At 35.6% G+C, this 24,067-nt stretch overlaps 1 protein-coding gene across 4 annotated transcripts; it reads left to right on the forward strand.

The window, feature by feature from the left end:
• Nucleotides 1-71: 71 nt before the first annotated feature.
• On the forward strand, nucleotides 72-22,359 carry LOC121371442 (maleylacetoacetate isomerase-like). 4 transcript variants are annotated; one of them, XM_041497331.1, is made up of 9 exons: nucleotides 72-304; nucleotides 8,077-8,121; nucleotides 9,066-9,117; nucleotides 9,740-9,807; nucleotides 10,479-10,559; nucleotides 13,077-13,154; nucleotides 17,285-17,411; nucleotides 18,099-18,201; nucleotides 19,447-22,359. In XM_041497331.1, exons 2-9 carry the CDS (start codon nucleotides 8,110-8,112, stop codon nucleotides 19,571-19,573), a joined length of 648 nt encoding a protein of 215 aa, XP_041353265.1. In that variant the 5' UTR covers nucleotides 72-304; nucleotides 8,077-8,109; the 3' UTR covers nucleotides 19,574-22,359. The 4 variants fall into 4 exon arrangements, with proteins under 4 accessions (XP_041353265.1, XP_041353264.1, XP_041353266.1 ...); XM_041497330.1 differs by having other exon boundaries at nucleotides 72-259; XM_041497332.1 differs by having other exon boundaries at nucleotides 72-220.
• The last annotated feature ends 1,708 nt before the right edge of the window (nucleotides 22,360-24,067 follow it).

Here is a 24,067-nt window from a genome sequence, read left to right on the forward strand (position 1 = left end):
GAATCCCTTCCGATGACGACAGACTTTAATTATTTTTTGATTATTTTAAAATGTATAGATAGATATCGATAAGGTTTATTAGACTTTATTCAGCTTGATGATTCACTAAGAGATGTCTTATAAATAATAATAATTCGATTGCCCAAGTGTATAATCTGTATTCGGCTAATTTCGGAGTGCTTGACATTTTGATTTTAAAAAGTTCAGTCATCTGGCCTGGGTCTGTTATTTGCAGTTTTAGCTATAATCAAACTTTAAAGTAATTATTTTCATCAACTATATAACGATTTTTTAATATTTAAATGTAAGCAACATAGCTTCATTGCATGTCACTATCCTCGTATTCTGTGTTAGGGCCTACTGTTTAGGAGTGTTGTGTAGTTCATGAGTGTGTAAGCTACAGTTGTTGGCCAAAAGGTTTGACACCTCGTCATGACACGTGTGTGTGCAGGAGATTGGGGTGGGCGGGGGGTGGCGAGTACATTTATTTATCCTGCAATCAATACATACACAACATATTTACATATTTTTGGTCTCAGACTTTGTGTCTGTAAGGGGCAAGACATGGCCCAGTAGGGAGGCGCTGGCTTGATCAATTTGATGGGCGATCGGTCTGAGATCGATTCCTGTTGGTGGCGCAATGGGCTATTTCTTGTTCTCTGCAATGCACCATGCCAGGTAGCTTGAATGGCCTTTAGCACTATTCAATTATATGTGAGAATAAAGCTAGAGATGACTGTAATACTGTGGCAATAATTGATTTAATATTCGCAAGTTGAATCATGACATTAAACTTGCATGTTGGTATCTTGTATCGACACTAGACGAAGAAACATGATGCCCCTATGTGAAACTCCATTATTGTTGTGTTGACAAAGTGTGTGGAGATGTCACACGACTGTCGAGCTAATGTTTAGTGGTCTTATCATCACACTTGACTCAGGAATAATTGAACTAAAGGTCTGTGACATCAGATTTAGGAAACAATGCATATTTCAGACATAGTAGCTGGCTACCATTTGGTCGTCGACGATTGGCAAAGTATAACACATAGTCGTCTCTAGTGTTGTTCTCGCATGTATATAACAGAATAACACTGGAGGACACTTGAGCTACATCAGAGGTCGTGGAATGTCTTATCCTGTCTGTGTGATAGCGCATATAAAAGATCCCTTGCTACTAATGGAAAAATGTAGCAGCTTTCCTCCCTAAGACTATATGTAAAAATTACCAAATGTTTGACATCCAATAGCCGATGATTAATAAATCAATGTGCTCTAGTTTTGTCGTTAAACAAAACAAACATTTTATTCTTCTTCTTTTTTTTTGTCTGGAAATGATAATTAAAATATTGACCAATCATATTTTCGAACTCATTTCAGTCAGATTGGTTATTTGTTTTTGACTATGTAAAAATGGCCTAAATATCTGTGCCAGGATGTTGTGATACCATCGTATTGACTTCATACATAATATACCGGCCTCGGTGGCGTCGTGGTTAGGCCATCGGTCTACAGGCTGGTAGGTAATGGGTAATGACCAGTGAACCATAACTGGTTCAACAAAGGCCATGGTTCGTGCTATCCTGCCTGCGCAAATGAAAGATCCCTTGCTGCTAATCTGAAAGAGTAGCTCATGTAGTGGCGACAGCAGGTTTCATATCAAAATCTGTGTGGTCGTTAACCTTATGTCTGATGCCATATAACCGTAAATAAAATGTGTTGAGTGCGTCGTTAAATAAAACATTTCTTTCATACATAATACGTCGCATGAGAACCAGAAGGACGTAAGTGCAGCAAAATTCATTTTTAAAAAGCTAAGATAATGAAGGAAAACAGTTTTTCTTGATCAGTAGTTTAAAGTCAAATTTGTTTTAATGACCATGAAAGCTGAACATATTTACTATTTCTTTGTATATTTGCAGTATTTATAGCATATTAAGTGTTTTAGTTATTTGCTTAGATAGTTGTAGTTACGACAATTATTCATGATTAAATTAAATGCGTCACTTACGACCAACAGGATATCAAGTAAATTTGAATATTTATTCTGAAGGAACCATCACTTCTAAAACATTTCAGTTTTGCAAATCACATATTTATTTTAAAAAAGGAGAAAGCTTGTAACTAGAAAATATTTAGAAGCAAACATTCAAAAAGGAATACAAGTAGAAGTACATATTAATAAAATCACCGCTTAAACAAAATATTACGTGAAAAAAGTTATTTTACTTTTGTTAATAATAATATGATAAATAAAATCACCAACTGAACTAAATAATAATGTGAAAAAACACCTACTCTGACTCATGGAATCCTTGTTTTCTTTGACCTACCCTTGATTTTGTGTGACCTTATCTGGTGCAGGGTTTCTGCCATATGGTGCCATACCCAAATATTTTTGCAGAATTTTTTTTTAAGTTAACTTTTTGACAAAATTTATTACTCTTATTATTACTGTATGATTTTCTTAATCCTAACTCTAAACTTAACCCATTTTCTTTCTGAGGACCCCCCCCCCCCCCCACACACACACCCCTGTTGACTGGTTGCATTCAATTCCATAGAGCCATACCCAAAAATGACAGAAACACTGTTGTGGTAGTGCTCCATGTTCGTTGTTTGATGATGGTGCACCAGAATCAGACGACTTGTCCATACAAAACTTCTTTTTCTAGTCAAGTATTAATTCCTGATGAGTCATCAGAAAAGCTGATGTCATGTTGTGTGCAGTGTTTTTTCCGTGTTCTTTGGGCCATGGGATTCCTTTTGCAGATAGTTCCTGGTTTTGCTGCCTCAGGGGGTATCAGGTCGTTTCGTCCGTATTCCCGATCGCCCGTGTCGTTTCGCCCCCATACCGGTTCGTTTCGCCCTCTATACAGGGTCGTTTCGCCCTCATGTTTATGTTTGTGAATGATGAATAAATTTGTTTACGTGACTCTAGTTGCAAATCAGATATAGGTTATCAATTTATAACCCTTTATCAACCATAAACACCATTTATATGTATATGTTATTATGTGCAATATTTTAAAGAACCCTTCCCCTCACACCGTCCCAGTTCCTACGGGCCTGATGTATTTTATATTATAAGTACAAAGACTAGCCTACACAATGATATTGTCGATAGGACATATTGTTATAAAGTGCTTTGGTGTGTGTGTGGGGGGGGGGGGGGGGGGGGCTTTTCTGCAAATTTGCCTCTGTAATATCCATTGACGTGTCATGTTTACATCTATGCTGAAGAAGATTTATGATGAAATATTAAAAGGTCCATTTGCTTCAGTTTACATTTAAATACATGCAGTTTTCTGCTGTCTGCCATTTTGGGGTTTTATGGATAAATAGGGGCGAAACAACTCATAATGGAGGATGAAACGACTCATTCTAAGGGCAAAATGACCCGGGGGGGGGGGGGGGGGGTTGAACAGGAATAAGGGCGAAACGACTCGGGGTCGAATAGAATAAGGGCGAAACTACCCGGATTCGCCTCAGGGTGTACTTCACTAGTTTCAAGAATACCTGTTTTATCAGCTAATGCAACAGACAAAGTAGAATAGTTAAGCAAACTGAAACTGGTGTCATTTAATGAAAAAACTATGTTTAGCAGCTTATTGGTTTGGGATACAACGGGTTCTGTTGTGTGTTCAGTGCACACTCCTGGTTTTGTTGTGTATTTGGTGATCTCTCCGGGTTCTGTTGTGTGTCCAGTGATCTCTCCAGGTTATAATGTGTGTTCAGTGATCTCTTCAGGTTCTGTTGTGTTTTCAGTGATCTTTCCAGGTTATATTGTGTGTTTGGTGATCTTTTCAGGTTCTACTGTGTTCAAAGATCTCTCCAAGTTATGTATGATGTGTGTTTGATGATATTTCCAGACTATGTTATGTGCAGTGTTGTCTCCGTGTTTTATTGAGTGTTAAGTGATCAATCCTCCGGTTTCTGTTGTGTATGCCAAATTATTTTCTGCGTCTGTTGTGAGTGATATGTCATGTTCAAGTTCTCTTGTGTGTGCTATGTCATGATCATGGTATGTTGTATGTGTGTTCTGACATGTTCGTCTTCAGGTTCTGTTGTGTGTACTATATCACGTTTAGGTTCTCTTGTGTGTGCCACGTCATGTTCAGGTTTTGTTGTGAGTTCTGTATTATGTTCAGGTTCTGTTTTGAGTGCTATGTCATGTTCAGGTTCTGTCATAAGTGACTGGATAAAGGCTGTGGTATGTGCTGTCCTGTCTGGGGAAGTGCATATAAACGATACCTTGCTGCATTAGGAAAAACGTAGCGGGTTTCCTGTGATGACTACGAGTCATAATTACCAAATGTTTGACATCCAATAGCCAATGATTAATTAATCAATGTACTCTAGTGGTGTTGTTAAACAAAACAAATAAACTGTCGCAAGTGCTATGTCACGTTCATTTTCTATGGTGATTATTTTCTCATGTTCAGCTTTTTGCTATGTTATGTTCAGGTCTTGTCATTGATGTGCGGGGTGGGACGTAGCCCAGTGGTAAAGCGTTCGCTTGATGTGCGGTCGGTTTGGGATCGATCCCCATCAGTGGGCCCATTGGGCTATTTCTCACTCCAGCCAGTGTACCACGACTGGTATACCAAAGACCATGGTATGTGTTATCCTGTCTGTAGGATGGTGCATATAAAAGATCACTTGCTGCTAATCGAAAAGAGTAGCCCATGAAGCGGGTTTCTTCTCTATATATCTGTGTGGTCCTTAACCATAAAACCGTAATTAAAATATGTTGAATGTGTCGTTAAATAAAACATTTCCTTCCTTCATTGATGTGCCAAGTTCTGTTGTGTATGCTATATATCATGGTCAGGTCCTGTTGTGTGAGCTAAGTTATGTTCATGTCCTGTTGTGTGTGCTATGTCATGTTCAGCTTATGTTTTGTGTGCTTTGTCATGTTCAGCTTCTGTTGTGCTAATGTTTTGGTGTGCGTGTTGTGTCATGTTCACGTTCAACATTCTGTTATTTGTTAACTGTAAAGCTAATCAAAATTCATAGATTTTGCTATCGTTTATGTTGAGGCCACATTCACTTTTTTTAACCTTACGTCTGATTACACTGTCTCTTGTTACTGGACTTTGTCCTGGATAACTTAAAATTGTGTTTGTATGTGCAATATTGTTAATCCATAATGCCTACCTGTAGGGCACTCATGTAGATCTTCAAAGGCAGCTGAAAGACAGAACTTGATTACCGTAACATACAATTAAATACATCCAAAATCAGTGTAATTATGCTTGCACTTTGTTCATATATGCCACATACAACATTATTATGAATTAAAATTGTATAGATCTACAGATACAAATTACATGTTAAAAACTTTGCTTCGATTAAAAACACTTCAAAATAGATATTTGTTTTTCAAGAAAATTAACCAAAACATGTTTATTATTATAATTATGGTGCACATAAATTAGCAAACCATACAAACATTAATGTTACTGCAATTCCTATTTATATAAACAGACACAATTCTTGTCTGTTGCTAAATAGTTTGTTGCATGCAGTATCAAAATGTTTTCCCATATTAGACCGGGTTCTCGCAACGACAAAAGTCATATTATTTTTAGGATTCAAGCACATAAAAATATTGACATAATGTATGTTCTATTGTACTTCACATTTGTATTTTCTATCACAGACCGATAAACACGAATGCATATGGGTCGTATTTGGCACATACGACCTATCTCAGACATAATTATATAACAAACTGTATTTTAAAAGGGTGTATCTACCACATACGACCAGTCGTGTTCACATAATGGACAGCAAGCAAATCGGAGGAAAGTCGTAGTGTCAGTTACGTCAATTTTCGTACAAATTGGTATCTGTGATTCACTTAAAACCATTTAAATCCTTCTGTATAAGCGATGCTATTAGGGACACAACTACGATTTTGTTTTCTTTTTTTAAATCTTTTTTTTTTTATGTACATGTTGTAGCTATATTTTTAGCAAAAGTATTATATTTCCTCTATATTTAAAACTCAGCCATGTAATAAAATTTAGCCTATATAGAACAATATTGTATTAGATCAATTAAAACTCAGCCATGTAATAAAATTTAGCCTATATAGAACAATATTGTATTAGACCTGGCATGTATTTTGATGAGTATAGAGGTAAGTAAAAGTATGTCAGTCTAAAAAGCCCAGTCCCATAGCTCACATATGTACATGTAACTTTTGTTGGTGTTATATAAATTCCAATTTTATTAGTGTTCAACACTTCCATAATTAAAATGCTGGAAAACTGCAAATTTGCCATAGGACATATTTTATTTGATAATAAACTGTGTATATAGGAGGGGAAAAAAGGTTATATATATATATATATATATATATATATACTCTTCAAAAGAAGAAAGGCAAAACCACATTGTCGTAACATTTGGAGAATTGATTTAATTATTGAATGGTGAGTCCGATAATTACCAAATGTTGCAGGATTGTTCACAATTCACTCTAGTCCATTGTGAGTAAATGATAGGACACATTGGAGTCACCACCAAGGTCAAAGTCATCTGGAGTCAATACCGGGTGTGGCCTCCGCGTGTGTTGACAACTGCCTGGCACCGTCTGCCCATTGAAGCAACCAGAGTACGGATGACGTCCCGGGGGATGGTGGCCCACTCGGCCTGCAAGGCTGCTGCCAGCTCGGGCAGGGTCTGGGGCTGTGGTTATCGCTGTCGGAGGCGTCGGTCCAACTCGTCCCATAGATGCTCAATTGGGTTCAAATCCGGTGATATCGATGGCCAAGGAAGGACATTAATGTTGTTGTTCTGTAGGAAAGCCGTTGTGAGACGTGCTGTGTGAGGCCTGGCGTTGTCATGTTGGAACACTGCGTTGGCGTTGGCCATAACTGGAACGATGTGTGGCCGGAGGATCTGGTCAATGTAGCCCTGTGCATTCAGGTTGCCCTGCACGTGGACCAGGTCAGTTCTGCCAGTGTGTGAGATGGCTGCCCACACCATGACACTACCCCCGCCGAATCTGTCCACTTCCTGCACGCAGTTTGCCGCATAACGTTCACCACGACGCCTATACATGCGACATCTTCCATCATGACGTCGGAGCAGAAATCGGGACTCGTCACTGAACCACACCTGTCTCCATCGCAGTTGAGGCCATTGTCGATGAATCTGGCACCACTGCAGTCGGAGTCGACGGTGTTGTGGTGTTAAGATGACACCTCGAACTGGACGTCTGGCACGAATTCCTACCTCACGTAGGCGGTTCCGTACGGTCTGGTCGGATATCCTGCGCAAACCTGGTATTGCTGCGGCTGTGGAGGTGGCAGTAGTCAATCGTTCCCGAAGGTGGCGTACCCGGATGTAGCGGTCCTGCCCGGGGGTAGTGACCCGTGGTCGACCGGATCTAGGGAGGTCACGTGTTGATCCATGTTGCTGGTAACGGTCCCACAGTCTGGAGATGGTGCTTGGGGACACATGGAATGCCCTGGCAACAGCCGTTCTGGATTCGCCTGCGTCTAGTCGGCCGATGGCATTGTTTCTCTGCGGTTCACTGAGACGTGGCATGTCCTGGATTGTCAACTGTCGGACAGGTACAGAGGCCAGGCAAGCGAACACCCTGCACTTTTATACTGTCGGTGTTCATGTTGCACGTGCAGACAACGCACGTGCAGTGGTGACATGGTTTGCACGTGGCTGCATTTTTGCGAATATTCACATTTTGGAACTTTATTGTACAGTAGCTGCGTTTTATCGAATGTAACCGTGGGAATGTGTTTGGGACATGCAATGACCTTATATTCACAAAGCATGAACCGGTAGGAAACATAAAATCGGAGTTATAACCCATTTGTACCCTTTTGCGTTTCTTTTTTTGAAGAGTATATATATATATATATATATATATATATATATATAAAATTTAAAAAGGTATTGAAGTAAAATTATGGTTTGATAACCGATGTTTGTTGTCAATCACAATAAAGCCAAAACTGATGGTGAAGAATGTCCTGTTGCAGAATTAGTATCTAGTATGTATAATGTATGGCCTATATAAATGTCACTAAATGTATTTCAGAAAAGCAAGAGTCCAATTCATAGTGTTACCAGAATGACATCCAAGGTAAATCACTTCCTGTCAGTATTTTGATAGTTTATAATAAATTAAATAATACCTAAAATTTTATTTTAATCTTTTTTGTACATTTTTAATATTCATACACATCCAAATGTATAATATTATATGGCACTCTTGTATGACATAATTTTTTTAATTGATCTGTTGGTGAAAATTATGGAAGGTAGCCTGTAGATATATTACTTTTCAAACTCTGTATGCTTTTTAATTAATTATAATTAACTGTAGTTAGCCTACCTGTACCATAAGTGTATATAAGTAATTTTAGTATGACATGGTGCATATATTTAATGCTTTGGTGCCCAAACCAACTGACTATTTAATATAGGCATTGATGCATTTTTATAACTGATAGACTTCTTTTTTCAAAATTATAATTATTATAAACATGACAAAATCGTGATGTCTGTATATCTGAATAATGTTGTTTTATATTTCATGAATTTCTAAACATGTTGTAATGGTTGCAAGTTGCAGATGTGGGTTAGATGAGAGAGTTTTCTTTTCTAACCATCTAAAACAAAATAAAAACATAAAATAAAAGTTTTAGTGCTTTCCAAACAATGTTAATTATTTTTGTATTAATCAGTATTTATTTTATGAATCTTACTTTTTGTTTTTATTACAACTGGTTTAATATAACAAAGACCATGTAGGCTATGTACTAATCCTGTCATGGATTCTGTAAAAAGATCCCTTGCTGCTAAACAAAAGATTGGCCAATGAACTGGCTGCAGCAGATTTTTCTCTAGTTATCTTTGTGGACCGTAACCATATGTCCTACACTATATAACCTTTATTAAAATGTGTTGAATGTCATTAAATAAATCTTTGCTCTTTGTTTTTTTATGTAGGCCTAAAGGTAAATTTATATCTTTGCTTTTTTTATTTTTATGTAGGCCTAAAGGTAAATTTATATTTGATTTCAGCCAGTTCTTTATTCATACTACAGAAGTTCAGCTTCCTATAGAGTTAGAATAGGTAAGTAAGCAAACTGGACTACATTGAACTTTATTGTCTAACCAGAGTTTTACCTATGATTTTACATATATTTACAACAAGATAGTTTAAATGTTAAAATACTTGGTGGTCTTTAAAATGTCTGCTGAAACATAATTGCCTCTATACTGATGTAGATAGACATCCCAAGTACAGGTGGCTAAGCTGTGTGCCTAGGACAGTGTATTTGGATATAAACATAAACAAAAATTAAATAAAACCAACATCAGTGATTAAACTTTCAGATTTATGGCTGGTTCACTTCCTAGTGCTGGCTCCATCCCAGAGCAAAATCAACAACTCTGTGACCAACCAGTAAGGCCATTACACCGACTTTGCTCTCTCAGTAACAACTAACCACTAACCCACGGTCTTGGAAAGATAGCTGCATACGGATAATTGGACATAAGCATGAAAATAAGTGTACCGTAAACAAAGAGTAAAATAAATATCAGATCAAACGAAATGATAAGTAGCCAGGTTAAAGCACTATAATTGTATTTGAAAATGAGAATGAGGGTAAAGATTTGCAACTGTATATTTTTCATTTAAATCTTAAATACCGTAACAAATGTTGTTGTTTTTGTTTTTTTACTTCTTAAAGCTTTACAGGTGAAGGGCATTGATTACGAGTACAAAGCAGTTAGTCTAATTAAAGATGGCGGAGAACAGGTAATTATAAAACATTTATGCTTAGGAATTATTTCTGTTGGTATGGCTTGTCAAGTATAATGGTTGTAGATTAATAATGTATTGGCAGAGGTTGATGAATATTGAAATTAATATTTGCCAATGTGGGTAAGTTTTATCTTTTTATGAGCTCAGGGTTTATATTTTAATTAAAATATATGATTCCTGTTTCTATCCATCTCGAATTGGTTATCACAAAATAACTTTGTTGCCAAATCCATAGATCTATTCAAGCTTTTGTAGCCTGTTTGGAATTAATCATTAAATTAGTATTTAAAAATAAGAGGAACAAATGTTGTGAATCTTGTAAAAAAAATGGCCTCTGTGGTGTCATGGTTAAGCTATCAGACATTAGGCTGGTAGGTACTAGGTTAGCAGCTCGGTACCAGCTCCCACCCAGAGTGAGTTTTAATGACTCAGTGGGTAAGACCACTACACCCTCTTCTCTCTCACTAACCACTAAAACTAACCCACTGTCCTGGACAGCCCAGATAGCTGAGGTGTGTGCCCAGGACAGTGTGCTTGAACCTTAATTGGATATACATGTAAGCACGAAATAAAATATAATAATAATCTTGTAAAAACAAAATCTTATTTCTTCATTCCTGTAGACATTAGATATGTTGTGCATAATCTATTTGTGTATGTTACAGTACAAAGAGGAATACAAGAAGTTGAATCCCATGGGTCAGGTGCCAACACTGGTGATAGATGGACACACACTTGTACAGTCGGTTTGTATATACAGTGTATTATCTAGATGTATACAGGGCTAGCTTTGGCACGCGCCAAATTCGCCAATTGCAAATTTTGAAAGCAATTGGCGAATTTTATTTTAATTTGGCGAAATAATTTTATGTAATAACTGACATTTTTTAGAAAATAAGTGTTGATTTCTGCATTGTTTGAAGTTTAATAAACAATTTGGCGAAATGTTTTGCTCACCCAGAGCTAGCCCTGGTGTATCTGTGTTTTATATAGACTAGATGACTTAATTATTGTTATTTTTATTACATTAATTTAAGGAACAGCAAATACACAGAAAAATTATATTTGTTATTGGCATGATATAGACCTCTCTCGCATTCCACTGTGCATGTGCGTGTACCGGGGCAACTGGTGGACGCTAGCCGTGAACTGATGCGAAATCTCCTAAAAATAGCCCTGTCTACAAATTGGGGAGCATTGACAATGGGAGGCTACACAATAGGAATGTGAATTAGCTCTATTATTAATTATTGTATTAATAGGAACCCAAAACTTCTGTAAACATCTAACAAATACTTATTGGAGACATTTGTGTATTATTGCTTCTCACAAAATAAAAACATTTTGTTGTTAACACCCGAGAAACCATCGGTTCGGATTCGTACACAATAAATATCGGATATGAGCTGAAATAATAATGTGTGTGCGTGCATGTATGTATGTATGCAGATAGTTATCGTATTTAACAAGATTTAAATATTTATAAAGCATCATATGGATAACTACATTCTGGATTTTTGTCAGGATTTCTTTTTAGCCAATTATTTAAAATTTTGTTCAGTATTTTGAAGAAAAATGAAATGATACCTATGGAATTTGAGCTACTATAAAATATTAGAATCTGGCCCGTAGGAACAATATTGGGGGTGGGGGGGGGGCATAATCTGTAGTGGAGGGACAGTCTAGTGTGTGTGTGTGTATTTTAAACCAGATTTATATAAAGCAGTTAAAAGTTGGGATACAGTCCCCTGCCCCGGCCTCTCGGTTGCTACCGACCTGAGAATGGCCAGAAATGTAATTGTATTGCATATACAGATATTTATATTTGAAGCAAGAATACGTAGCCAAAGAAACATGTAAGGTCTATTTTTAAGAGATTAAACTAGCAGACAACTTGACACCACAGCTACAAACTCAGGATGGTTCCTTTATTATAAACTCAAGAGGGTTTATTATGCACTGTCAAAAGGTACTTCATTTGAATGTTGGAAGCAAACATATGAAGTATAATGCCTCGGACGGCAGACAAGCCTGAATTTAAACCAAAATAATTAAAATGGTGAAAGAAAAAGAAAAGTTAGGCCAATAAAATAAATAAATAAATAAATAAATACTTTCAGAATTTGATAACTGTAAATTAATCAAGGTATCAGCGCTACGTTTATTGACATTTAAGCAAACGTACTATGGTGACACTCCAGAATTGATGTATGCATCAGCAGTCGTCAAACAAAAGCACATCAATAGCAACTTTTCTTTGAAAGTTGTCCGGTGTTCAGAAAACAAAAAAAACATCATGCGCTAGTTTATTTTGATGTAAGGATATCCGACATCGTTCCAATTCAAAATGACACCGCATCATTTGAATATATCGATCGATGGTTAACTGATATATATATATATACAGTTTACACAAATATGTTGTATTAAATTTGAGATTGTATGATAAAACGATTATTACCCTCATGTGTTTCAGTATCGTCAATATCATAGATTAGGAATAAACATGATGTATTATGCTCAGCAGACTTGAAGTTGTATGTGTCTCATACACATGATAGTGAAAAGTAAATAAAAAAAAAAAAAAAAAAAAAAAAAAAAGAAGACGTTAAAATAAAATAAAATATAAATAAATAAATAAATAAATAAATTTAAAACTTCGTAAATACCAAATATTTCAAATAAAGTTGTATGTGTCCAATATAAAGAAAGAAAGAAAGAAAATAAATAAATAAATAAAAAAATAAAATAAAAATTTGTAGATAAGACATGTAGCATTGATTAGTTATTATATGACTGTCTTTTTTTTTTTAAATGAAACGATAAAGTGAAAATATAGCTGTGATAAAGGTCTATGTGAGGTACGAATTTTGTTGGATTTTTAGGAGAAAGGGGAGGCATATTTTTATTAAATTTTAAATACTGATATATGTGAAGAATTAATATACATGACTAGAAACCCCCGTGAATATAACTATAATTCTAATTGTTAAAAGTAGCAAATACATTCCAATTAAGTTCATTTTATTGTATAAATATTTTAATTTTGCTTTGTTAAAATCCTTGGCAGGCGGCTCCAGAGACTTCGTCTAAGTTAATGTTTGTCTGCTTTTGGTCTGAAACCATTCCAATGTAAACTTTAGTAGACCGTTTTTTGCTGCCATTATACCATCCGATACGAAATATGTACAGGTCATTAGATATCTGCATATAGCACTTGTTAGTTCATCAGATTTGAGTATGTTATATTATTATGTTTTAAGTTGCCTATCATTGAGTACCTGGATGAAACAAGACCAAGTCCACGGCTTCTTCCCGAAGACCCAGCTGGTAGAGTCAAGGTGAGATAACTCCTTGTGTATATGGATGTATATTTTTTTACATACTGGTAACGTAATTCCTGCATATTGCTCATTGGTTATACATTTTAAAACACCTAAAAATACCCACCTGCAGACCACCACTTAGACTGTGGGCTATGTGAGTATTTGTGTTTCCTAGGACTAAAGAACATGCAGGCAATAATAAATAAATAAATGTTTGTTTCATACAGACTGTATAATAAATCAAAAGTCAATAATAGTACATCAACATTTATGTGGAAAATGACAGCATTTGATGATTCTGTAATACACACTTGACACATTTTATTTGTTTTAAAGAAAGATCCTCTGTATAAACACTGTCAGTGTACACTGACTGAGCACCACATTTTGGTGGAGTGTAGCAGGGCACAATATTTCACGCGAACCAATGTTCTGTTCGTGCGTCGGTTACGCAAAGTTAAATTTACGTGAACCGCAAACTGGTTACGTCATGGCCTGTAAACGTTCAGAAATTAAAACTTGCAAACTTCACGATTACAGGACGTTTATTCACGCAGACATACTACTAGTATTTCGACAAGTGTTTTAGGCTGAATTTTAGATACTCGATGCGCAGCAAACCAGTAAACAACGTTATATTGCAACAGTTGTAATTTGCGACCAGTTAAAGTAAATGCTCAGTATAGAGTCAAGCCAAAAGTTTTAAAGAAATGTGCTCAGACCGGTGGAGACGGCTAAATTATCTGCTGCTATTTTATCTCTAAAGGAATATATGTAGACATAATATTGGATTGCCCATAATTTTACATGTTAAAAACAGTTTTAACGTAAATAGGAATCCAAAAGTGTCTCCAAAAATGTAAAATACTAACATCGCATAATGAGCTTTAAAAAACCAAACATTTGGAACGTATCTGTAGTATAGAAGTATCATTGATAAAGTGAAAGTAGCATAGCCACCGCAAAACGGAAAAAGGAATCCCTCGAAATGATTATGTATATATTTCAAAGGCGTAGCGCCCATTACGCACAGTACGCATGTGCGTAATCCAAAAACAAAATCCGGGAATAGGTCGAGGCTGTCTGTAATTGTTCTATAAAATATCCTCTTAAAATTGACTCGAAAAAAAGATTTAAAAAAAAGAAAGAAAAAAAAAGCAGCCTCCGAAAAGGCTCAGATTGCATCTACAGATGTCCCGAGTTTCAAACTTTTCACCCGCTCGGGCACGCCTTTGGCGTGCATAATGCTAAGAAAATGTCTGGCTACGTCCCTGTATTTTATTTCAGTACTGTGGCTGATATTTAGTTCTTTTATAATATTGTTAACTTTAGCAAGCATTAAAGACATTTCTTTTTTGTCATATGTTTTCTTTTGTATTTGTTTTAACTTTGTTTCAGCTAAAAACTATGTATTTAAAATATAATTTCAACGTAATTTTGAGGTAACCGATCAGGTAACCCACGGGTTACGCAACTATAATTCACGTAACCGAACAATTGGTTACCTAGGTAAAAACCACGTGAACCGACTTCCGGTTCCCTCAGATTTCGAAATATTTTCCCCTGGTGTAGTCATCTGAAGCCGATAAGAAATGATATATTAGGCAACCGAAATGTTTTGGAGTCATTTAAATTCCACACAGTTGATTTTGAAGTTTTAAAATATTTTGATTTCTATACAAAGTTTTAAAATATACTTACCTTGTTTTATTGTATTGTAATTTTAACAAATATATATACTTACCTTGATATTTGTATTGTATTCTGTTGTACATTTCCTACAGCTATTTACATTGTGTTTTACAGAATTATACACTTTTTATTTTTGGTGGAAATAATTATTTTGATATACTTAACTTTGTTTGATACCCAATAGCTGATCTCTATTTTTGTTCTGGGGTGTCGTTAAACATTCATTCATTCATTCATTGCATTTGATATTTTAGGTGGAAGTTACAATACAAACAACTCATTAGCAATTAGTTTATTCTGTACAGATACATGTAAGTGCATAGTGTTCACTTGCCCAATTGTCTTTCATGTAGATGGGTCTGCAGACTTTTTACTGGAGTAGGCTGTCTGACTTTTCTATTTTGGGGGGGCTAATAGACTTCTTTCACATTCCACTGCGCATGTCCGTGTCGCGGAGCAACTTGTGGATGCTAACTGTGAACCCACGCGAGATCTCGCAAAAAATATCCCTGTGTACAAGTTGGGGGGGCATAGACAATGGGAGGCCACGCAATATGAATATGAATATCTCCATGATTAATTACTCTGTCGGTAGGGAACCCAAAAATTCTGTTGACATCCAACAAAGACTTATTGGAGACATTTGTGAATTATTGCTTATCGGGGGCGGGGGGGGGGGCAATCTGTAGTGGAGGGACACAATCTAGTTGGTTGGGGGAGCCATATTTTAAACCAGGTTTATAAAAGTGGGGCTACAGTATGTCACTTCTCCCTCTAAAATAAGATAAATAAATAAATAATTTGTGGATAGACATGTAACATTGTTTAGTAGTTGTACGACTGTCTTTTTTAATGAAATTACAAGGGGAAAATAGAGCTATGATAAAGGTCTATGTGAGGTAGGGGTTTTGTTGGGGTTTTTTAGGGGGAAGGGGAGGCATATTTTATTAAATTTTAAATACTGATACATGTGGAGAATTAAACTTCACTGGAAGTCTGTGTGAATATTTAACTATAATTCTAATTGTTAAAAGTAGCAAACACATTCCACTTAGTTAATTTTATTGTATGAATCTTTTAATTTTGCGTTGTTAAAACCCTTGACAGGCAGCTCCAGAGACTGTCTAAGTTAATGTTTCACTGCTTTTGGTCGTAAACTTATTTTTCGCTGCCATTTTACCATCTGATACGAAATATGTATGTTAGTGGCTAGAGATTCACAGCTCCTATGAAGCTACTCACGACGTTCATGACAACTTTCGATCATGCCCCCCAAGTTGTATATAGCCTGGATACAGTCTAATTCGGCAAGGGACGTTACGCAATGGGAATGTGAAAGAGTTCTATTATAGCTAGTTGCAGGTTACCTGGTGTAGTGGGCAAGATGCAGGAAATTATGGTAAGCTAATTTCCCACTCCAGTTTGATTTGTTCATGTGTAGGGATAACTGATGTATAAAAAGTTTATTATTATACAGTTGAATCCCGTTGGCTCGAACCTCGTCGGTGCTCGAGAAAGTGTTCGACCCATCGGGTAGTTCGACCGAACCATTCAGTCAATATTGGATATTTCTGTAACATCAGTTAGAAAGTTGAATTAGATACATATTATTTTGGTAATTGCAAACTTAAAAATTTCATCAATGTGTTATATAGTAAAATATCAGAGTGAAAGGATTTATTACAAATTACTCTGATTGTGTGATGCAGAAGCCTTTGTCGGTACAGCTGAGTAACTCGCCCATTGTTTCATTTAAAACTTGTCTTGTAGACGTGTTCAGAGTAATGCTTCACGCCGAGGCCATTGTGCACTAATTGTTTGATTGGTATCACGGTTCATCGAAAAGGTACCGTAACACTAGCTGTACTTGAAGATCATTACTGATAGCCGCTTAACACACAACAGGACAGGTATGGCAAAGAAAGAATTGCATGGCTATTGTTGCAATTCTCCGATTCATCTATAGCTTGTTCCGCCTAAATAATTATAATCCTAAGGTTGCAATAACCAACTGTGCAAGCGTGGCAATTGTTGGTCCTTTTCAGTGGTTTTCCATATGATATTTGATGGATCACCAGTTCGAGAGAAATATAGCTAATAACACAGATGGGACCGATAATTTAGCGAAGTCAACCCTGGGCGTGTTCGACCCATCATCAGTTAATATAAGTATTTACCGAACAAAAAGCTCGGGAGTGCAGTGTGACCGACCCTTCCGAGGTCAAGCCAACGAGATTCTACTGTATATAATGATTAAACAATTATTTGTGATATAACAAAAATATTTCCATAGTTAAGTATATCTCAAAATGTAATTAATGCATATTATGGTTGTAAAGAAAAGTAATTTTTAACATAATTTAGTTCAGCTTGACAGCAGTTACTTATTTAAGTTTCAATATGTAAATGTCATCAATTGTTTACTTATTTATGAATTATAAATATTTCATTAGGTCCGTTCTCTAGCCGAGATAGTCAATTCTGGTATACAACCTCTTCAGAATTTACCAGTGTTGAAGAAAGTTGGTGATGACCAAAAGTTAGAATGGGCAAAATACTGGATTGAAAGAGGATTTAAAGGTAGAGACAAAATCACTTTGCTGTTTTTGTTTTGTTTTTATCTTAATGTATATTATAAACACAAGCGTAAGAGGATGTTGAGTTTGATTAAACCAGAAAATATGTGAGTTTCCAAATCATAGTGTTAAATGGAGGACACTGGACATGAATGTACGGTATTCAACATAAAACTAATATTCTTATTTGTCCTATAACTTACCCATATTATCAATGTCATAAACACATTTGATATTTTAGTGTATTGACATGTTTAATATACCTGTTTCTGTTAATTGGTTTACAAACCAATAACACCTGTACACCTGAGCATAACATTTAAATGAGCTTTAGTTAAAGTGCATGACATCAAACTACATTTGTGCCGATGATGATGTCATTTTACCAATTTTGGCGACTTAAGGACTGATTTACTAGATATCGAATTAAAATGTTATTTTGTAAGTGATAAAATAAATAAAATTTGATACTCATGTTTTCTAATGTGTAAAACATCAACCTATTTAATTGGTATTTGTCTATGTAGAACCTTGACAAATGCCAATTGACATAGATTAGGATAATACTGTCCATCAATAAAAGCTAGGCAAGTTTGTAATAGATTAACTGTATGTGTATTATGCTTTTTGAAGATTTAGGACTTTTATCATAACCTTTCTTCAAGTATCTTTTCATGTTTAATTGTTGTAGCCCTTGAAACCAGTCTCCAAGAAACAGCTGGCAAGTACTCCTTTAAAGATGAAGTAACAATGGCTGACCTGTGCCTTGTACCTCAAGTGTACAATGCTTTAAGGTATAATATATCATTACCAAACTCCATTTTAAATGCACTGATAAAATTTGTAGTTGGAAAAAGTGTGTGAGAAGAAATAATAATGCATTGAACAGGTTTTTTTTTATAACTGGATGTCTTCTAGTAAGAAATGAATAACCCAAACATTGAATAAAAGGGTTAGGGTTATTGTTTTATAGAAACTTCACGAGTGTGCAAGCAATAACTGAAAAATGGGTGATGTTTAATGTGCTCTCAGGTTGGTGCTTGTTAATCCACTACCTGGCCAACCGAGATGTGACTATAGGTTTTATCGCCATATAGTTTTCCAGATTCTTTTTTCACAATGCCTCAAGATATTGAGCTGACATTTTGTGTAGGGCTTTATCATTTACTGTTACAGATCAAGTTTGACTTTCATGGCAATTGCCTTTTTTTTCACAAAGTTATGTCCCCTTGAACTTAGGGGATACACTGTTTAAATGCATGTCTGTTTTTTCTGTTGTCCAACCAACTGCACACCTGTCACTCGGAGAGAACACTGTAAGGTATTTTGTAAGGTACATATGATATTGATTTAAAGACAGCTTATTGGCTGCTCCATTGTCCAACCAGCTGGACAACTGTCGGAGAGAACACTGAGAGATGTTTTGCAAGATACATACAATATTGATTGGCTGCTCCATAGTAAGGACCAGTCACCACAGTCAAACCACCAAATGAAATAGGCATGACCAAAATTCATTGCAAGTTAAACTGGAGTGATTGCTCTGCAAGCACTGTAATTTTAGTTTTAAGGATATGTAAGAAATAGAATACCATATTTGTGTCTGTTAGATATGATTTATCTTACAACTCATTTCAAAACATATCCATCTAATTTTCAGTATGTTTTAATAAATGGTAAGATAAATGATATCTAATGGCAACTCTTGTATTATTTTTTATGTTCCATGGACGCATTTCTAGTTTTTACAAACTTTGTGAAAAATGAGGTCTGGACAGGAACTGGTATAAATTATGCTGATAAATTTAGCATTAATTATTCTTTGTAAACAGATGCCCAAAGTTGAACAGGATATGGTTAATCAGTGTTTCTGCCAGAAATAAATTTTTGAGTATGGTGCTATGGAGTTGAATGCAACAACAGTCAACAGGGGGTATGGGGGGCCTCCCCCAGAAAAAAGTTAACTTAAAATAACAAAAAACTGCCAAAACATTTGGGTATGGTGCCATACCCGTTTTACCTGTTAATTTGTGTTTCAGGTTTGGAATTGATATGAGTGAGTTTCCAACCATCCACAAAGTGTATGATGCTCTTGTGACTCTTGAGGCCTTCAAAGCTGCCCATCCTTCCAATCAACCAGATACACCTGCTGACCAAAAGCCTTAACAAGGTTCCTTCACAGCTTGGCCACAGTATGTCGTCCAATCCTGGCTGTAGCGATGTCAAGGGAGAATCAACGAATGCTGATAATTAATAAATAATAATAATAAATGAAACATAATGACAAGAAATATAGCATGATCCTGGTAGATAAAAGTTAAATTTGCATGCCATTCTAAGATGTTATCACAATTTGTAAATATTTAAATATTATACTTTGTGGTATCCAACATTTCAAATCTTTGGACTTTGATTCTGGCATGTTATAAATGTATGTACATGGATTTTGACATGTTATAAACGTACCTGTGAGGGTTGTAGGCATCTCTCCTAGGCGTTTCAGCACAAGGACCTGTAGTAAATAGTTTACCCACCCAAACCCAGCAATTACACCATCAGTCATAGCATATATGTATATATGTTACAGTCAATCTGTGAAATCGGTCATTACGCGTAATGCCTAAAAAAATCAGTCACTTCGCAAAGTTCCTGTGACCACCAGGCAATACGCGAAATGACTGAAAATCCCAGGCATTACACGAAATGACTGAAAATCATGACCAGACATTACACAGAATGACTAAAGTGATTCACGTCTTATTACTGACACTTGTATACAGGCTTTTGGTCTTAAAAGTTGATAAAATCACATTTTAAGAACAAACAAGGAAATGACTGAAAATAATACCATACCACACAAGTCTTAATGTAACACTTTATTTAAACTCAAATCAAATCATTTCAGAAGTTGTAGTAAAATAGATGAAGATGAAGTTGAATATTAACCAAGTAGTCCGTGTCAAATTATGAAAGTAACATATTGGTATAGAAAGATCACTTGTTTTTGCACACAAGGCTACCATGACAACGGCTAGAACACTGAATTTTGTTTTTGAAAGATTTGCATCGATTGGACTCGCATCTCTTAGAACCATTCTGAGAGATGCGAGTCCAATCGATGATTTTCAGTCATTTCGTGTAATGCCTGGGATTTTCAGTCATTTCGCGTATTGCCTGGTGGTCACAGGAACTTTGCGAAGTGACTGATTTTTTTAGGCATTACGCGTAATGACTGATTTCACAGATTGACTGTAACATATATACAATGTATAAAATTACATAGCCTATGACTAAAGAGGAAAACGGGTGATGTAAAATATTTGATACAAGTCCCCAACTTACAAGTGACATTTAACAAAATACACAAAGTGATAAAGGCATTATACAAAATTGTTTGAATTTTTTTTATAAATTCCAAATCTTTCTTGGCTACCAGCCATTCTGCCCTACATTACTTTGATACACAGAATTGTTATGTTTGACTCGTTAAAGGCATATTCGGATGTTGTTTACGCGCACAACTGCCACGCATATATGAGACAATACTCCAGTAACTTGTTGAATTGGAATGATGTCAGTATTACAATGTCACTTTTCATCTCCTTGCAATAACAATAAACTGGGTGCATGATTTCCATCTTCAAAATGCCAAGCAAATTCCTTTATAAAATTGCTATTGAAAATATTTTGTTTGAAAATTACTAATTATGTAAGAAGAAAATCTTAAAATTGAAAAATAATAATAATAATATTGATTTGAAATGAGGTTACAGTAATATATATAGAGATTATTATACAAGCTTGTGGGTCGTACTGATTTTACGAAACGAGTGTCGGAATTCTTGTATTGCCCTAGCGAGAGCAAGGGTAATACATGAATCCTGACACGAGTTTCATAAAATTAGTACGACACCCACGCGAGTCTAATAATTTCTTTATTATTCATATTATTATTGTTTATTATTTTTATGAATAACAAGGACCATCTCAAATGTTTTAACAACTAGAAGGAGACGACAAAATGAAGTCATATTTCACATGCAAAGTCTGAACTAGGATTGGAGAAAACGTCATGTTATGACGTCGCTTCCCAAAATTACATCATCACACTTGTTATTACATGTGTGTTTTGTATGATTATTAACTTGGTTATGTTGAATGTGGATAATAAAAATTCAAAGTACTGGTATGTAGTGTTTTACTATAGGCCTACTGCTTTGGAGATTGGTTTGTAATGGGTATTAGGCTTGTGCATATTTATTTTTGGTTATGCAACATAGATTCCAGCTTTTTATTTTCACCGACAGATGTAGAATGTGGTAGCCATTGTACTTGGCCTGTGTCATCCAGCATCTAGAGCCTTTTTGGTGTGAGTGAATAAACAAGAATATAGTTTCCTCGCTTATGATACTAATGTTTGAACTATGTTCACATTCCAGCTTCATTTGAAAACATTTTCAAAAGTATCACTTGTAAAAGAGAATTGTACCATAAATATTACTTTCTTTCCCAAATTGAAATACATTGATATCAGATTAGTTACAGATACTTACGGTACTTTTTATCAGAGGCATTTAAACAGTTCGATTACTTATGAAATTAAAAAGAACAAAAAAGAAGTAATTTCATAGAATTTATCCAGTTTCAAACAATTCTGTTTAATCAAGAAATATTTTTATTTTAATTTACTTATGATTTGCTACATTGTACAATTTTAGCATTTTTTAGCAATTGTTTCTTCATTGATGCATGATTTTACAGTCACTCCTGGCAGCTAGTTTGTATTATTGGCTATTATGGCACTATATTTGGAAATAATACTCTACATACATCTATTTTAGCTACTGTTTCTTCATTGTTGTATGATTTTAGTCAATCCTGGCAACTAGTTTGTATTTTATCAGGAAAATTGTTTAGAAATAAAATAAATTCTACATCTATTAAAAACACCACCCAAGTTTGTTTGAGTTTGAAATGACAAATCATGTGTAATTTAAAAATAATTTCAAAATGTAAACAGTAGGTTGCAGTGACCTAGTTTTGGTACACAACACACCACGATCCCTAGTTTTACTTGCATGCAAGGTTTGATGATTCTATATGAATATGGAAGATGTACCAATATCATGCCATAATACGACCCGTCAAAGATGGACGTATAAAAGGGGTAATTTGTGAACTTGTTGGTATACCAACCGTCATGGCATATGCTGTTCCGTCTGTGGGATCTTGCATATAAACGATCCCTTGCTACTAATAGAAAAATGTAGGAGGTTCCTTCTTTAAGACTACCAAATGTTTGACATCCAATGGACAATGATTAATGAATCGGTATGCTATAGTGGTGTCATTAAACAACTATATATACATTTCTCTCTTCTTCTTTTTTGTGGCTTGAAAATCTAAACAATATTTTAGTGGTTCCAATATTCTTCAGAGATAAATTCTGATTACTAAATCGCATTTGTTAAGTGACTTGGGACATAATTTTCACTTTGCTAGTAGTGTATCCACAAGTATATGCAAGGAAGACCACCAGTTTAATTATTTAAAACATTTGACATCATTTTGCCATGTTTACCTCCAGTTACATTATAGAGCTACGAGATGTGGAGGAAAAACAAAAATTGAATGTGTGAAATGCAATACAATGGCATGATTTGGCATCCATGTTCAGTGCTGGAATTAAGATGCATAATGCTAGTTTTCTTTATTCCTTAGTCTCATTATCATTATCATCTAGTGTACCAGTCAGGTACTCCGGTCCAGATTGAGACCCCCAAGCATCAAGTCCAGTCCAATATTTTGGAGGCCCTATTGGCTAGATGGTGCATGTAGTCCGGGGGAAGTTTGCTATTTTTACATGCTACCTGGAATTTTGGTGTGCAAAGCATTTTATTGCATTTATGGAGACTATTTATAGTATAGATTTCAAATCTAATTGATGCCACTTTGTAACCTTTGGGCAATTTGAGTTATTAAGCTTCAAAGCGTCGGCCATCTTGGATTTACATATAATGTGTAACTTCACATTCAGTTAACGGATTTTGATGGAATTTTTTTTAAATAGCAACTTGTTTCACTGACTACGGTACTGGTTCATGTTTAGTAACTGTAAAATAATTCACCATCATGGATTCTGGAAGCCATATTAAATAATATTTGTTTGATGTCAAACGGTGAGCCATTTAACAGATGTGGCATGTTTGTTTCCTTTACAGATATAATTTCCAATAGGATGCCATGAGTACCACCCTCTGATGAAGTAATGAGTACACAAGAGGCTGAACATTGTATATTTAATTGCAGTCGAGAAGAAGATGTCAGTACTGTAGGTCCAGCTCGTGTAAAGTCCATAATCGCTGCAAGTCACAAACGTTTACACGAACAGTTGACAGCAGATGCACACTTAACAATATATTGTCACAGATCATGTGTGTCTACATACACATCAATGACACATATTGAACGATTTAAAAAGAAGAAACTTAAAGAAGCAGCAGTAGGTGAACCAGCACAGAAACGTACACGTTGTTCGGAAAAGAAAACATTCTCTTTCATCACAGACTGCTTATTTTGTGGCGAGTGTTGTGCAGAACGTGACCCTAAGCATGCAGATAGATGGAGAAGATACTCAGTTGTGAGGACTGTGGATCGTCC

This window comes from Gigantopelta aegis, chromosome 4 (genome assembly GCF_016097555.1).
Source record: "Gigantopelta aegis isolate Gae_Host chromosome 4, Gae_host_genome, whole genome shotgun sequence".
In the NCBI taxonomy this organism is placed as follows: Eukaryota; Metazoa; Mollusca; class Gastropoda; order Neomphalida; family Peltospiridae; genus Gigantopelta; species Gigantopelta aegis.